The 17,860-nt window shown below is 54.9% G+C and overlaps 1 protein-coding gene across 2 annotated transcripts in view; it reads right to left on the reverse strand.

Moving 5' to 3' along the window:
* Nucleotides 1-16,277, reverse strand: part of PPP1R37 (protein phosphatase 1 regulatory subunit 37) — a 39,736-nt gene extending 23,459 nt beyond the window's left edge. Inside the window, exon 1 of one of the 2 annotated variants that reach the window (XM_082710683.1) lies at nt 15,828-16,277. In XM_082710683.1, the coding sequence (XP_082566809.1) occupies nt 15,828-16,029 (202 nt within the window). In that variant the 5' untranslated portion in view covers nt 16,030-16,277. The remainder of the gene's footprint in view (nt 1-15,827) is intronic. The other variant, XM_082710682.1, reaches the window with a different exon arrangement.
* Between the last annotated feature and the right edge of the window lie 1,583 nt (nt 16,278-17,860).

Genomic DNA, 17,860 nt, shown 5'->3' on the forward strand with positions numbered 1-17,860 from the left:
AGAAGGTAAGCCGCTTACCTTCATGAGGTTTGTCTAGTAACTAAAGAATATATTTATTCCTCAATTTTCTACCAAATGACGTAGGCTGGGCAGATGAAGGAGAACAAAACATTTGGATCCCTGCCCCCAGGGAGAAACCGCTAGGAAGATAGACAAATACACATACAATTAAAAACAGCAACTTGGGCACCTGGGTGGCTCAGTGGGTTAAGCCGCTGCCTTCGGCTCAGGTCATGATCTCAGAGTCCTGGGATCGAGTCCCGCATTGGGCTCTCTGCTCAGCAGGGAGCCTGCTTCCCTCTCTCTCTCTCTCTCTGTCTGCCTCTCTGTCTACTTGTGATCTCTCTCTGTCAAATAAATAAAATCTTTAAAATAAATAAATAAATAGAAAACAGCAACTTAGGGGCGTCTGGGTGGCTCAGTAGGTTAAGCCTCTGCCTTCAGGTCATGATCTCAGGACCCTGGGATGGAGTCCCGCATGGGGCTCTCTCCTCAGTGGGGAGCCTGCTTCCCTCTTCTCTGCCTGCCCCTCTGCCTACTTGTGATCTCTCTCTCTGTTAAATAAATAAATAAAATCTTAAAAAACAAAAAACAAAAACACCCCAGCAACTTATTAGGAAAAAACACTCTTGTAGGAAAAATAGGGGCATGCACACTTAGACCAAAGGAAGAGCTAGGACAAACCTGTAAGAGAAAAGAACGTATCAGCTGAAATCTAAAAGATGAGCAAGAGAGGGAGATTCATTCCTTCAAATACTTCTCTAGTGCCTATTCTGGGCCAGGCCCTGTTCTAGATGCCAGGTCTGCCAGAGTGAACACAACCGTCACACATCCCCTCCAAGCCGCTTACATCGGGGCATGGCGGGGTGGGGTAGGGGGCGTGCAGAAGACAATGAGCAGATGTAAATGAACAGCACGCCAAAGTTGGAGAAACCCTCCCAAGGCAGTGGAGAGAGGCAGCGCAGAGGCCTAGCATGTGGAGCAAAACAAAAGGACTGGGGTGAGGGGGACAGTGTGAGACAAGGCAGGAGCTGTGAGCGGGAACCACATGCCATGGGGCCAGGAAATAGTATTCCACAGGGATCGGGGAGCTGCTCAGGGGTGATGGCATATGACAAAAAGGCCCCGCACCTATGCAGTGCTGACAACACAGCGGCCCTGGCTGCAGAAGGAGCTGGACTCTCAGATTCTGGGACTTGCTGAGCCGAGCCCCTGCACCTGTGGTGGACTGGATGTGTCCAGTGACCAAGACAGGGCTGTTCTGACTTCTGTCACCTTCTGCAAAGGCACACAACCCCGGGAAGCGACTGATGGCTCCAGGTCACAAAATGAAGGTCCTCACCAGCTTCACCAGATCCGTCAGCCTGGTGCTCAGCAAACAGTGGAGGTGGTTGTGTTTACAGGGACCCTCTTCATAGTGGCCTCGGGCTGGTTGCCATGAAAGCACCCTCCTCTCACGATGCACAGCCCCAAGGACTCAGGCTGATACCCCTCTCGTCCACTCTCAGACCTGGCAGCCAGAGCTCCTCCTCTCAGAGGCAAGGACCGACACCTTGCGTGCAGATCCAGTGAAAGAGCAAGGGAGACAAGGATTCTTTTTAAGAAGGAAAGAGGGGCTCCTGGCTGGCAGTGGGTGGAGCATGCAACTTTTGATCTCCGGGTTGTGAGTTCAAGCCCCACGTTGGGTGTAGAGATGACTTAAAATCTCTTAAAAAAAAAAAAAAAAGAGAGAGAGAGAGAGAGAGACAGCACCTGGATGGCTCAGGGGTTGGGCCTCTGCCTTTGGCTCAGTCATGATCTCAGGTGCTGGGATCTACGCCCACATCGGGTTCTCTGCTCAGGAGGGAGCCTGCTTCCCGCTCTCTCTGCCTACTTGTGATATCTCTGTCAAATAAATACATAAATCTTAAAAAAAAGAGAGCAAGAGAGAAGGAAAGAGGTGTCCTGCTCTGCTCCCTACCCTTTCCTTCAAGGCCGATGACACATGAGGAAAAATACACACCAGTGAGATAAAATTCCAAAGAGCCAATGACTTTCAACAGGGAAGGAGCCCTTACAAAAGGTTCCAAAACAAAAATGGGCAAAGAGCATGAAGGAGGAACTCCCAAAGAATGTAACGAGGTAACAATAAATAGGTTTAACTACCAAAGGGATGCTAATTAAAACAAGACACCACTGGGGCACCTGGGTGGCCAGCTCAGCTGGGCGCCCTGACTCTCGATTTTGGCTCAGGTTGTGAAATCAAACCCTGTGGCAGGGTCCATGCACAGGCTGGAGCTTGCTTAAGATTCTCTCTCTCTCTGCCCCTGCCCCCCCCACTCTCGATCTCTCAAAACCCCCCAAAAAACAACAACCAAAAAAAGGGCGCTTGGGCGGCTCAGTCATTGGGTGTCTGCCTTCAGCTCCGGTCATGATTCCGGGGTCCTGGGATCCAGCCCTGCATTGGGCTCCCTGCTCAGCGGGAAGCCTGCTTCTCCCTCTCCCACTCCCCCTGCCTGTGTTCCCTCTCTTGTTGTCTCCCTCTGTGTCAAATAAATAAATGAAATCTTTAAAAAAAAGACACCATCTTGGCATCAAAATACCCCAATGCAAATATTATTCATTCATTCATCCAAAAAAGGAAATCAAGAGGATAAAACCAAGTTCTGTCACTCAGGATGAGGCACACATGGTACCTCATCAAAAGCTGCAACTGCTCCTACCCTCTAACCTGGTAAAACCACCTTCTAAGAATTTCTTCTGAGAAAGCTCCCCATAGCGAACATGAAGATTTATGGACAAGGATGAACATCACTGCATTATTTATGCTACTGAAAATGGGAAAGGACCCAAATGCTCAGCAATGTGGAAATGGCTACAAGTAATTACAATGGCCCAATGATGTATTTTAATCCTGCTTTTTAAAAAATGAGAAAATGAAGTGAAAACGAGCTATTCAAACGGATACAGAGTATCCTCCCAGTTTTATTTTTATCTATCTGTGGCAGTGAATCCAGCCACGAAAAAGAGATGGAAAGGAAACGTTCTGGCATTTAATGCTGAAAACATTCCAGGTGGTGCAAATCATTTCCCCAATAGGACTCTTGCATCCAGAATATATATGGAACTCTTACAACTCAGTAATAAAAAGACAAACAATCCACTTTTAAAAATGGGCAAAGGATCCGAACAGACATCTCTCCAAAGGAGATACGCAAGTGCCTGATAAGCACATGAGAAGATGTTCGACATCATGAGCCATCAAGGGAAATGCAAATCAAAACCACAGTGAGATGCCACTTCACACCCTCTGCGGGGGAGGGGCAAGAAGGAAGGGGACAGACGCTGGGGCGCCTGGCTGTCTCAGTCACTGGAGCATGAGACTCCTGATCACTCCTGAACTCAGGGCTGGAGTCTGAGCCCCATGTTGGGAGTAATAAAAAAGCAGCAGCAGCAGGCATTAACCAGGATGTGGAGAAATCAGAAACTTCACACGCTGTGGAGGGGACAGCAAGTGTGGCAGTGGCTCTAATGGTTAAAGAGAGCCGCTGCATGACCCGGCAATTTCATTCCTGGAGAAAAGGAAACGCACATGCACACAAAAACTTGTCCCTTAGCATTAACTGCATTACTGTTCATCACAGCCAGGAAGTGGAAACGCCCCAAATGTGCACCGACAGAAGAGAAACTGAATGGGACGCAGCCACACAGCGGACCGTTCTTCCGTGGTGAGGCACAAGGTTCTGACACAGGCCACAATGTGGGTGAGCTCCGAAAACATCAGGAGAAATAAAAAGAGCCAGACGCAAAAGGCTGCGGAGTGCGTGATGCCATTTATGTGAAATGTCCGGAATCTAAACAGACAGCAGATCGGCTATCACCTGAGTCGGAGAAGGTGGCGGCTAAGGGGTGCAGGGTTTCTACGGTGGGGGGCGCAGGGGGGGATGAACTGTTCTAAAATCGACTGTGATGACAAATGTACAACTCTGTGAAGCACTGAAAGCCTTTAAATGGGTGAAATATGTGTGAATTACAGCTCAATCGAGCCCTTAAAAAATTCCAGACGGTGAAATTAACAAGTGAATTTTTATTTTCTTCATTAGACTTTCCAAGTTCATTTTGTTTTTTACGATATACATACTTCACTTTTTTTTTTTAAAGATTTTTTTTATTTATTTGCCAGAGACAGAGAGAGAGAGAGAAAGAGAGAGAGCGCACAGGCAGGCAGAGTGGCAGCAGAAGCAGAGGGAGAAGCAGACTCCCCACTGAGCAAGAAGCGGGATGCGGGACTTGATCCCAGGACGCTGGGATCATGACCTGAGCCAAAGGCAGCTGCTCAACCAACTGAGCCACCCAGGTGTCCCCACACCTCACTTTTAAAGGCAGGGGATCAAGGGAATGATCCTCTCCTTAGTGACAACAGTCATCAGCTCCCAGGGTGACTGCACAGCCCTCTCCCTGACTCCCCCAACCAGTTCCACAACAGAAAAGGAGAGAACCAAGACCCTGGCAGCCAACCAGTTCACGGGGCTCCATGCTGGGCCAGGGATGGGGAGGCTCCTTTGCCCAGAGCACAAGTCCTTTCCCTAAATACCAACTTCACACAGCCAGTCGGTGGGATCCAGGAGCACAAGGCAGGTCTCCCTGACTGTGCCCAGGATAAGCTACTCTGCCCCTCAAAGCTACGGAGGAGAGCAGCGGGAGCCCTGTCTTGAGCTCCAGGCCACTTCCCTCCGGCTTGCTGCCTGCTCTATAAAGCAAGGAGGTCACCCCCCCAACACACACACCCCCCCGACGATCTGTACTCTGGGGATGGGGAAGGGGCCTGCGCTAGCCCTGGATTCTCTTGTCTGGGTGGTTAGTGAGCACAGGCCTTGGACCCAACTGCTGGCAGTGGCACAGTACATCAGGCGCCTGCCTTCAGATGCCTGTTCCACAGTCAGGCTGCTGTCAGACCTGGCAGCTCTAAGCAGGGCTCCACAAGGGCATCCTGCTGGGGTCCTGCCCATACTTTCTGCCCCACCCCTGAATCCATCCTAAAGCTATGACATTCCCTGAGCATCTGCTCTGCACCAGAGACACAGTAGTGACTGAGACAGCCTTGGCCCCACCCCAGCTCACAGTCATCAGCAGACAGGGAGGACCCAGAGCAGACAGGGCCGGGATGGGGAGCCCAGAAGAACACAGCACTGCAGATCCTGAGGGCTGAGCCCAGGCCCAGCAAGGAAGGAGGCTCCCCAAGGGAACACAGCACTTCCTGGTATTCTGATCAAAGTGGGGAGAGCTGGATCAGGAAGCAAGGACCCCACCCAGGGAAAGAAGGGAGTTACACAAAGAGTAAGACGGAGGCGGGTGGCTGCCTGCCACTGACATCCTCACCTTCCTCCTGTGACACCTTGTTGTTGGAGGGACAGGGAACAGGGTCGCCTGCCACACAGGTGGAAAGGCGGACCAGTTACCAGAACCTGGGCTCTCTCAGCTCCATGTCATGATTTGGCTCCCTCAGTGCTGGGGGTGATCTATGTAGAGAGATGGGGAAACACACACAGTGGGAAAAGACCTCAGACACCATCTTGCTGCACAGAGAGGGCAGTGCCTTGGCTTATAACACACAGCAAGTCAATGGCAAACCCGGCTTCTCCTGCGCTCTACCAGGCTGGCTAGCTGTGGGGTCTGCCAAATCTGGTAGGGGGACACAAGAGGCACCCGCCCCTCTTCATACTCCTTTTCTGGACCTGGGCTACAAGAGGGCAGGGCCTGTCTAGTAGTACCCAAGACCCCCACCGCATATTGTTTCCTTCTCTACCCGCCATACAAGCTCTTGCTCAGAGCCAGGCACAGAGCCACATGGTGTGGGCACCAGGGGATAGAGGAGAACCAAACCAACCCCGCCATGCCTCGGTGCTCCTCATGGTCTGGGGGCAACAGAGATAATCAGCAGGCCTACAGATCAACAGACCACCTGATGGCCAGGAACAAAGGACAAACTAGAACCGGGACAGCAAGGCCAACATTCCAGGACAGGAGGTGGGAAGTTCCTCGTATGTTCTGGGAATTGAGAAAAAGCAGCCACACCTGAACCCAGGGAGGACATGAAGAAGGGTGATCACAGTCATGGTCAGTGAGGGTGGCAGGGGCCAGGCTTCCGAAGCTGGTGCAGGGACTCTGGACTGGGGTTACAGGTCAGAGAGCGTGACTTGAAGCAAGAGAGGAACCAGGTCAGCCCCCCTGAGTGCGCAGGGGGAGCGTGAGAGAGCAGGGGCAGCAGTAGGAACCCCCCTATCTGGCGCCCCACAGGCATGGTGTGTGCCCGTGAGGAATGAGCACACGAGTGGGTGAACAAATTGGGTGAACAAATGATCCCTCCACAGGCATCTTCCTCCCCCAACGCTCTTCAGGGCCCCCGCCTCTCTGAGGCCCCAGTGACTGGGTTTCAAGGGCTCTGAGGCACCCATATTGGGGCACTTGTTAGCAGACCCACTTTGCCTGGGTCCCTAAGATGCCCTGGTGTGCGCAGGGGTGTGCATCCTCTGGGGAGCCACACGGACAAGATGTGGTTCCCCGTGGAGCATCTGAGTCTGGGGGCCGGGCGGAGAGGGATCCAAACAAGTAACAACAGCCCAAGGCATGACGGGAACCTGGGCGAATACAGCAGTGCTATGTCTGGGGACCAAGGAGGACCGTGCCAAGGAGGTGACATCTGAGCCAGCCGGGGAGTCAGTCAAGAACGGCAGGGAGCTGGCTAGGGGCACACCAAGCAAAGGGACTCGGTGTCCCTGGGTCGGGAGGGAGGGCCCTCCAGCAAGCTCAGAGGTGTGGACTCCATCCTACGGTTATGAAGGGGCCCTCAGAAGCTTTCTGGGAACACAGCAGAGGATGAGGACGATTTCTGGTTTGAACATGGCTCCCCCTTCCCCACCCCATGACTTGGCTTTTGCCTTCCAGCTGTTTCGAAGATAATATGAGTAGATGCGTGGAAGAACTGAGACCTGCTAAGAGCCCCGTGAGAGCTAGACCGAGCTGCAATGATCACCACTGCCATGGTCCAGGGCCATGACCCCTCCACTGGGTCACCTCCCCGGTGTTTGCTGGTGTTTGCCTTCACCTCCTGGCAGCCCCTCCCAGCCACCCTGTTGCTTCAAGGAAGAGAACGCCGGCAGCTCTGCCAGGACTTGGCTGATGACAGCTGGCCAGAGACTGAGAGCGGAAAGACTCAGGTGTGGCTGTGACGGTGGCACAAAGTCTGACCCCAGTGGGCTCCAGAAGGGGCCCGCCTACCAGGCCAGGGAGGACATCCCAGCTGGGACCCAGCAAGACCTCCCGGAGCAAAAGACTGCGCGGCTGGGGACCCAGGCTTCTGCTGGAAAGGAAGAGGGCGCCAGCAAGTCACATGGGCTGAGCAGCTATCGGGAGACACCTCCCCAGCGCCATCCCCACTGGGAAAACAGCTCAGCGCCTGCTGCAGAGTAAGGAAGTGGGAGAGGATAACTTCAGAGCACCTACTGTGTGCCTCCATCCCCCAAAATCCAACCGATCGGACGGCCTGTGCAGTGCCAGGCACCGCAAAGGGTTCTGGGGATGGTGAGGGGAGTCAAACTGAGATGGGCCCCGCCTTCATGAAGCTGTACTCCAAATGGGGGGAGACATAACCAGAGCACGACGACATCCAACCTCTGAACCCCTTCCTGGAACCGGGGACCCCTCTGCCTCTCCCACACTCATGCTGGGCTCCAGCCTCCCGAGCCCCTCCAGCATGGAGCGCTGCCCCAAATCTCTCCCAGCTGCCAGAGGGGCCGCAGGCTCCATCACATGAGCAGCACCCGGGGTCAGGACGCATCCGGGGTCAGGACGCATCCAGGGTCAGGACGGGCAGTGCCAGCGTCCGTCCGGGAGCTGCCTGACGCTGGGCTGTGCTGCCGGCTCGAAAGCCCTGGGCCTTGGCTCTGTTCCCGGGGAGTCTGAAAGCTCTGAGATAGACTTGCCTGCCAAAATGGCTTCACCAACGGGGACAGTGTGGCACACGGATGTTTCGGGACATGCCCACATCCACACAGCTGAACCCACACCTGGGCCTGTGCCTCCAGCGTGGAGAGGGGGAACTGTCCGTCTGCTTTTAGAGAGAAGGGAGCCTGGGCAGGCGCACACCAGAGGCATGACCTCATTCTACTTAACCAAATCTTTACTGACGGTCTGTAACGGGCAGTCACTGTGCCAGTCACTTTCCAAGTACGGAAAAATCTAATCCTCAATCCCCATTCAAACGGGGACACTGACACAGAGAAGTGTCACCGAGGGGCAGAGCTAGACTGACTGAGTGGGCTCCAAAGCCTGACCTGGGAGGCCTCTTGGACTGCTACCATTTCACGTTTTGGGAAACAAGGCCCACTCCGTGGTCTCCGGATGCAGGCCCTTGGGCCACATGCGTTCTGGATTCAAAACTTTCTGGAATTTTTTCAGAAGAGGAATAGGATAGCTCTATCTTGCTAAGACCCCAGCAGGGTCTGGGACAGCTTTTAAAACTTCCTGGATCTGGAAAATGTGGGGTCTGAAGAGACTGTGCAGGTGAAGCCACTTGCTGAGGCCACACAGGAGAGGTGGCACAGGTTCTAAATGCGCAGCCCAGAAGCAGCCCACCACCCCACCCAACGGCAGGATGAACTGACTGGAGTGGGGGGATGTGTGTTCGGAGATCTAGGAAGAGAATGGAAATGGGAGAAAATTGTCACGGACACACCAGTAATGGCAAAACCTTTGGGGGACAGGGGAAGTTCAGATAAAGCTGACAAGTGTATCAATGAAGTAAAATGTTAGCTATCAGCCCACGCAGGGTCACCTCCCTAGTCTCTAAACCTCAGTTTCTCCCCCTTCACACGACCCAGAAAGTTGTGCTAAAAATACCAGGCATGCCCATTCTTAAAACCTTCCGAGGGCTCCCCACAGCCCTGAGGCTAACACCGCCCATGAGGCCCCAGCTGGGTGGTCTCTTTCCTGCCTCATCCTCCTCACCTCTGACCCTCCTGCCTCCACCTCCAGGAAGACTGGCTGCTTTTCCCATCTCTCAGATGTGCCTGGCTCACTGCCCTTGGTGCCTACTTCAGCCACCGCTCACCTGGCCGACTCCTGTGATTTTACAGCCTCAGACAGCCTTTACTCCAGGAAGCTACCTTTGCCTGCCTGCCTGCCTGTCCAAGGACACCTGTGAGCACTTCCTGGTCAGAGTCCTGGGCACCCTGGTTTGACTGGAATTGTTCACTGTGGGTCTCCCTTACTCGTCTGTGACCTCCAGGGGGGCTAGGAGTGGGCCTGCCTCACTCCCTGCACCCTAGCACCTGGTATGGTCATGCTAAATGAATGGATGGCCATGGGGTAACTGAGTCACATACTCAGCAAGTAGGTACTGAGTACCTACCAAGGACCAGACACCATGCGGCACGGGGAGAACTTGGGCCAAGGGTCAGAACAAGGACCTGATGCTGAGGACAGGGGAGCCGCATGGACCTCCCAGGACTCTGGAGCCGCCAAGAGCCAGAGCGAACCCCCGTCGTGAGTTGTCAAATGGGCTGGGCCCTTCACTCGGTCAGTTTCTCATCCCGGCACCACTGCTAGAACCACCATCCCCACTTCATAAAGGGTTCTGGGTTTCAAACAAACAACCCGTACGGCCACTGAACTGAACGCAGCAGCACTCCAGAACTCATGTTGCCAGTACACGGGGGTTAGGGTACTGGACTGCCCGCCCTGAAGCCCCATTCTGCTGCCTACGGGCTCTGTGACCTCAGGTTAGTCACATTACTTCTCTGTGCCTCAACTTCCTCATCTGCAAATTGGAAGGACAGCCCCTATGTCCTGGGGTGGTGGTTAAGAGGTAACTGAGACAAGACACTTGGCTGCATGAGGGCATGTGGCAGGCCATGGTGGGTGACCAGTAAGGTCATCCAAAGAGCAGGGCTTTCCACCCGGGGCCCTCGATGCGCTACCACAGCAGGCTGCCTCCCCAGCTCAAATTTCTGCAGTTACTTCAAGTCAGACAAGTCAGTCTGCCCCAGACCAGTCTGGGAGGACAACCGCAGCCACCCCAATCCCAGGGCTGAAAGGCAGTGTCGGGATTGAGTACTACTGATGTGGGCTGAGCCCTGACCTGAAGGACAGCCAAACCTAGCCACTGGAACCACTGGAACCAGCTTTCTAGAAACACAGATTCCTGGCCCCCATTTCCAGAGGGCTGCCTTAGTCATAGCTAGACCAGCCCGGGGCATCTGGCTCCACGGTTCTTAACTTTCGGAGCATGAGACGAAGGAGAGCCACGCACAGGGTGACTTGCTCCCAGACACATGCCCACGTGCACTTCCCCTGACTCACTCACTCAAGGCCTAGCTACTGCCTCCTGGCCACTAAGTCTGAGTGCTCTTTCTGGGGGCTCACTGAGGAAGAGCCTCCAGCACAGACTGCATTACTCCGAAAGCTGTCTCCCAAATACCACCACCACTGGGTTAGATGTGAGGACAGCCTCACTCCTCTGACATTGATCCAGTGCCCAGGCCCTCCTGTGCGCCAGACTGAGGTCACAGAGGTGACTCGCACACAGTCTTTGCCCTTGAAGAGGGAAATATGACACGAACACAAATAAAGAGTTGGAGGTGGAAAGGAGGAGGGAGGGCAGTCCGCACTCAGAGCCCACATCTGAGTTTTGAGTGTGTAAAGGGCCAGCCTGGCACAGTGGCACTCCCAGCCCAGCACCTGGGAGCGCAGAGGGCTAGGTGGTGGAGTCCATGCTCCAGATGGGGCTAAGGCTCAGGGAGGAGGTGGGTGCCCTTGCAGCCTCTCAGGCTAGTGGGCCAAGACAGGCTTAGTTCCAGCTCAGAGAGGTCGGGCAACTTGCCCAGGGTCACCCAGCTTCTAACAGATGGAATCAGGCCTGGAGCCTGAGGTCTTTCCCAGGCCTGGTCAGGGTCGGGACAGCAGGGTTCTGACAGGGGAGAGGCTGGGGAGAAAGAGGAGTGCAAACACACAACAGAGACAGGAAGCTGGTGGGGCCTGGCGATGGCAGGAAAAACAAGGGAGACATCCGATGAGCACGCACTATGGACTCTGTAATCTCACTTAATCCGCCCGGTCACCCTATGCGGAGGTACCATTGTCAGCTGCGTTCCAGAAACAGAAAAATCTCGGGCAGGGAGAACAATCGCCCAAAGTCACCCGGCAGGCCGGCAGCAGGGTGTGAAGTTGGGCCCAGAGGGAAATCTGGGCAAAAGCATCAAAGCTGCCCCCTCATGACCCCATCACCTGCTCTCCAGCAACACCACCACTCAGGCTAAACCAAGCTAAGTCCCTCTCTCTCCCTCTCCTTTTTTAGCTTATTTATTTATTTTAATCTCTGCGTCCAACATGGGGCTCAAATTCAGGACTCCAAAATTAAGACTCACAGAGCCAGCCAAGAACCCCTTGAGCTGAGTCTTCTAAGGCAGGGCCTTTTTCTACCACCGACAGGTGCATTCCTACCTGTCAAACCAGTTTCAACGACTAAATCTACAACACAGATTTCAATGCGAACCAAAAGTAAAGCGTGTCCCTCCTCTTTGATCCCCATTTGAGAACACCATGGCCAATGTCCCCACCGACCCTTCCAACCCCCAAACTCGGGTGGCCAGAGTTGGCCTCATATTTGGAGCCCCCTCACCCTGTGGACATGTCACGGGAGGAGTTTCCTGGTGGACAAAACTCCCTCCACACACACACACACACACACACACACACACACACACACACACTGCAGCAGGACTGACTCTCCTGAGCCAGAGGTCCGGGAGTGGGGAATGAGTCATTGGCAGGACCGGAGGGAGGGCAGATGAGCCTCCCACAGCATGGCCAGTGTCACGTGTGGGAGTGTCAGTGACAGGTGGCCCTCCGCCACTGGTCTTGCAGAGCCCACATCTCCTCCACACACGGCATTCGTGGGACTGGGAAGATGAGCTGAGCCTTGGGTCATTCCTGCAGTTTGGTCTGGAAGGGTCTCTAGCACAAGTCCCCCAGGAGAGCTGGGACCGCAGGGCCTGCCACCAGGGGCTGCAGCGCACCCAGTCAGCCCCTCCTCCCCAGTGCCCACTTTTGCCCCCGGGGACAGTGGAGCCCACAGGTGGTCAGGCCAGCAGCTCTGAGGCAGCGTCTCCCACTCCCAGTTTCCACCCGCCCCCAAGCTCCACTTCCCATCCCTGCACAACTGGCTTGTGGAGGAGGCCCTGCCCCGCCGGGTGCATCCCATCTGCTCAGACGGCCTGGGTGGTCAGCAAGGCAGGGATCAGGACTTCACAGATGAGGAAACAAACAAGCTCAGCAAGAACAAGGACCTTGCTGGAGGCCCCGGCGCATGGCCACCGGGGCTGGCTGGAAGCACGCTCTGGCTGCACAGGTCCCACGAGCAGCCTGCTGTTGTCCCTTCCAGAATAGCTGCACACAGGAACCCCCGGCACGCATTCCACCATGATCACCTTGTGCCCTCTGAGAGGCTGAGGAAGTGGAAATGAGGACGGACAGTGTCTGCTCTCCTGTTTCAGTGGGGAAGAGACCCCAAGTATGAAAACGAGAATCAGAGGTAACAGCAGATAGCCACTAGTGCCCCAAAGAAAATAAGGGCTGGAGGCGGGCGGGCAGAGACACGATGTGAGATGGGAGCCAGGCAAGGCCCCTCTGAGCACTGGGTTGGGTTGCGCCTCCAGAGGTCTGGGACCCTGCCCATGCCAAATCATCTCACCTGCAAGGATCCCCAACACGTGACCTCAGGCGGGGGCTGATGGGGCTCTTGCCCTCTGGCAGACACCCCCAGAGGCTCCTCCCCAGTTGGGCCACCACTCCAGTCTGGGCCTGGCCCAGCTCTCCTCCCTGAATGCTCACCTGTGCTGGGGCCCCCGATTCCTCTAGTTCGGGGGCGCTCCTGCACCTCCTGGCTCAAGCAACTTCCCCATCTCTATGATGGAAGAGCAGCTTCCAAGTGACCTCTCTCTCATGAGACCAGCCAATTCTCCCCACACCCTCGACCTCAAGGTCACATCCCCGCAGCAGGCCCCACAGTGACACTCCTCCATCACCCTTCCCACCAGGTCCACAGGTCAAATGACACCCCCTGCGCTTTCTCACAGCTTGAAGACCAAGTCCAACATATCTCCCACCCCTCCCTCTAAGCCCAGCGAAGTCCTCCCTGCAAGCCCCAGCGAAGACCCTTTGGCCTCCCAACCAGGTAACCCCCTTGGCCCAACTTTCTGTCGCTGGCAGGACTCCACCTTCCCTTGTCCCAACCCAGGCAGAAACTCACAGTCCTCCCCAGGCATAGAGGCTAGCCACCTGCCCCCTTGGCATTGACAAGCCTTCCAATGCCCTGTCCTGCAAATCCCCCTGTCTAAATTCACCAACGTCACCCATGATCCCTCCCCTGCTTGGGGACCAAAATCCCCCAACTCCTTCACTGCCAGGCCAAGCCCTCAGCCTCTCTCCAGAGCCAAGAGAGACCCACTCTGCCAGCCAGGAAATTGATTTCTCAACTTCTCCGTGTCATCACCGCTCTAACTCAGACCCACGGACTCCTCCGGACCAGTCCCTGCTGTCTCTCTTTAAATTTCCCGAAAAGCTAGACTCCCCCAGCCTGTAAGCTGTTACCACCTCCCCCTACCCAGGAAGACCAATCAGAACCCATCCCCTCAGCTCCTCCCAGTCAAACTCCAAGGGACCCCTGTTTCTTGACATTCTTCCCTCCCCTCAAACTCCTTCACCGCCTGGGTAACAGCAGCTGCTATTTTTGTGGCAAGAATTTACAAGGACTATTTTATTTAATCCTCACAACTACCCCGCAGTAGAAATTAGCACCTCCATTTGCAGAGAAAGAAACAGGAGGCACAGGGAGGAAAAACAGCTTACTCAAAATCAAACAGCTGGTTACACACAGCTGTTCCTCTTCTGGGAACCTGCACACCAGAAACTTGCCCCCAGCCCTGCCACTGACCCTGTGCCAACTCTCCTCCTGCTCCCACCATGGCCCTCCAGCTCACAAACTGCTCTTCTTCCCTTCTGCTTGCCCCAGGCACACAAACTGACCACCATCTATGTCCCTCTCCTGAAGGCTTGGGAAGCAGAAACACCCAGGTCCCAAGCATATGAGCGGACCCCTCTAGACCGGCCCCTAAAATGACTAATATCACCAACATCACCCTGAAAATGACCAACAATAACTGCAACTTCACGAAAGCTCATCCTGGCCAAATACTTTGCATACATACCCATATTCAGCCCTCCCTTAAAGCCTTAGGAGGACTATTACCACCCACTTCCACAGTCAGGAAAAACTGAGACTCCGAGGAGTTAAGACAAGCAGCCTGAGGTCACGAAGTGGGTAAATGGGAGTCAGGATCTGACCTGGAACGTCTGCTCTCCACCATCCTACTCAGCCCAGCCAGGTCTTTCTCTCCTCCCGCTCTCAACTCCCAGAATTGGGTACTATGCTATGGCCAGGACCCTGTATGACTCTTCCCCTCCCCAGCCCAAGTCCTCCAACCCAAAAGTGACACCCATCCAGAGCCCAGGGCCCAAGATGTGGCTAGCTCTCGACGCCAACAATCATAAATTGCCTCTTTAATGAGAACTCGCCAAACTGGCACTTGTGCAGACTACCTACGTGCTCAGCTTCCAGTTACCATGTTTCCCACTCTCACAAAAAAGGGCACAATTTCTCCACCGCACAGACTAGCAATAGTGCCGCCTCTTTCCTGGGACCAAGTCACTTTTCAAGTGACCAGCTTCTACTGAGCCAGGACCAATCTGTGACCCCTCTCTTTCTGGGCTCCACCCTGGCAAGACAGATCTCTCCAGCACAGAAACAGACTCAATGGGGGCACCCATCTACTGAGTGACTCTCCAACTTTGGCCCTATAGGTAAAACACACACACTTCTCAACTTGCCCTTTCAGCTCCAACACGAATCTGACCTTCAGGGAAACCAGACGTGCCGACCTGCTCCCTCTCCCAACACCTCAAGCCAGCAAACTTCTTCAGGCACTCACCTTCTGGCGACCAATTCCCCAACTCTTTCTCAGGAAAAAAAAAAATTTTTTTTTTAAAGAGACCCTTCTATACCCAAGCCCCAAAGCTAGTTGGTGACTGATACTGCTTTGTTTCCCTTTTAGGGAAAATAAAAGGAGGACTGAAGTAACTTTTCTTTTTAATGTCAAGATCTAACACCACCTCTGACTATCTCACCCACCTCCAAAGTGACCATCCCCTCTGCTCCTTTTCTGGGCGTTTGTTTACCCTGACTCCCTTTTCCCAACCCCAGGATTTACCAGCTCCTCCGCAGCCACAGGCCAGGCCGGTTTATTCCTCTTCCTCCTTTCAGCCAAAAAAGTGAGCAACAGGACTACCTCTTGTCCCAAGGTTTGCACACCAGCAACTTAACCTCTTTCCATCCCTATGAGCCCATCAAACTCCACCTGGCCTTTCAACGCCAATGCTCATCCATTCTTCCCTCCCTGGCTGCTCTCTCTATGGTTGTGTGTGTCGGGGGGGACTCAAACACTACGGCCCTACCCATCTCCCATGCGTCCAAACTTTAATTGCTTATCGTCTTAATTCCTAAAACGACCATCCTCGGCGTTGGAGAAGGAGGGGTGCGGGGGGACAAAAAAACAGCTACTCTTCACCTTCACAACCCAAAAGGCACATCGTCTCTAACATCCTGCAGCTCTAAACTGACGACAGTCCCCTTAAATCATCATTAGGTGCAATTCAATGAGCAACACCTCCGTGCCGGGCGCTGCACTGACTCCAGGTCCGCCACGAGCCCGCCCCCGCGCCCCGGCGGTAGCTACCGTGTCTCCAAGGGTCTTTGGGTTCCACCGCTCCGGACACGATATCCTCGTCGGAGGGGAACGTGACGCGCTTGGCCGCAGCCTTGAGGCGCCCGTCGGCGGGGGACGATGCGGGGCTGGGAGATCGGGCCTCGGCGGGGGCCTCCTCGGCGTCGCCGTCCGCGCCCGGCCCGGGCGGCGCCTCCTGCGGCGGGATCTCCATCGCCGCCGCCGCCGCCGCCTCCTCACGGAGGCCCCGGGGACATGTCCCGGACCCCGGGCTTGTGTCTCCGGGCCCGCCCTCCGTCCCGGGGCATGGGCTCCGCCGCTGCTTCAGGCGCCGCCTCCGACCGCTCTCCTGGTCGTCGTAGCCGTCGCCGCCGGGAGCTCGAGCGCGCCTCCCCCGAGCCTCGCGCGCGCCTGCTCGTTCGCGGCCGCACTTTCGTTAAGAGCCGGAGCGCACGTCGCGGACTAAGGAAAGCGGAAAATCAATTTAATCTATCTGTAGGTAGGGTTGTCTCGCGGATTGTTGAAAAGGGTAACAAGAGGCAGAAAGAGCCACGGGAAAAAGAAACGTGAGCAGCGAATCGGCAGAGCCGGAACTGCAGAATACGAGGGGCGGGGCGAGATGGACGCCGTCTCCCGGAGCAGCGCGCAAGCGCGAACCTGAGCCGCCTCCACCCCGCCTCCCCGCCTCCACCCCGCCTCCCCGCCTCAATCTAGATATCTAACGTTCACGCTCGCACACATTCGTCACGAGCTCGGGCCACCGAGCGGGGAATGGAGTTGATAAAAATAAAAACATCTGCTTGGCGCGGCTAGGCCAGCTGATAGGGAGAGAGGCATAAGGACAGAGAACTTGAAAGGAAAAGCGATATCAGGTGTACTGAATATATGGATGCTGACAGAGGGATCCTCTGCATGGAGACGAAACCTGTGCCTCTTTGCTACTTATTCTCCAGGCCTCCATTTGCAAACAGCAATTTCATCAATAGTTCTCTGTATTCGTTGCGTGAAATACAATTTAAATTAAAAGACTAAAATAAATATGAGCCATGAGTATTAAAGTCCTGATTAAAAAAAAAAAAAAACCAAAAACCTGAAGAGGAAATACATTCCAAAACCAAGAGACGAATCTGCCAACGAAAATAATCGGGCGATGGAGCGGGGAGATCACCAAGTACGGAGCGAACGGGCGAGAGCCCAGGCCCCCGACCTCCCCTCAATTCAATATTAAGTGTAATATTCGCCTCCGCACTTTCGCGAGGCTGTCCCAGCAAGTTCGGCGGTGCGGGGCAGGGCTGAGACTAAAATGGAGGGGCATTCGGGGATCCGCGAGCGACGTCGTTGCCAAGGCAACTCGAGAGCTAGTCCGCGGACTCGCTGGAGGCGGCGTCGCGAACGGACCTATGGGAGCTGAGGCTCTCCGCCTGCCCCTTTCAAACTCTCAGCCGCCGCACTTTCGCGACTGCAGACAAACAAAGCGAATCTTTATTTAACGGGATCCGCGCTTGCATGCTAAAGTTGATGGGACTACAAAGGGTGCAGCAATTATTTTTTTAAAGCGATGTGCTGAAAGACGCTAGTGACGGGGATAAGGGCAGCGAATGATCCGGTCGGCCACACAGCTGGAGCGACACAGAAAGAGGGTGAAGCTTCACCCCAAGCCCTAGTCCTCAGCCTGGCCTCGGTGGCGCCGCCGCACAAGGTCCAACGCCTTCCGGAGAGGACGGGGAAGCCGTCTCTAGGGTGAGGTCCACACCGCTCCAGAGCCTGGCGACCAGGTAACCCGGTGCGAGCCACGCCCCTGCCTGGGAACACTCCTGCCCACCCGAAAAGGAAATCGCGTCCAAATGCCCCAAACCCGGCTTTCGGGTAGCTCCAGCCATTCCCGGACCAAGCCAATCTCCGCCTTCATCCGAGCTCCTCTCAGCCCTGTGATGTATCCTCTTGGCCCAGATCCACCAGATTCAGACCTTAGCTAGCCTGGCCACCCTTCCACTTCCTAGACCTGGCTCCATCCCTGTGCGCTACACTTTAAAAAAACAAACAAA

The sequence above is a fragment of the Mustela nivalis genome, assembly GCF_964662115.1.
Source record: "Mustela nivalis genome assembly, chromosome: 18".
Taxonomy (NCBI): domain Eukaryota; kingdom Metazoa; phylum Chordata; class Mammalia; order Carnivora; family Mustelidae; genus Mustela; species Mustela nivalis.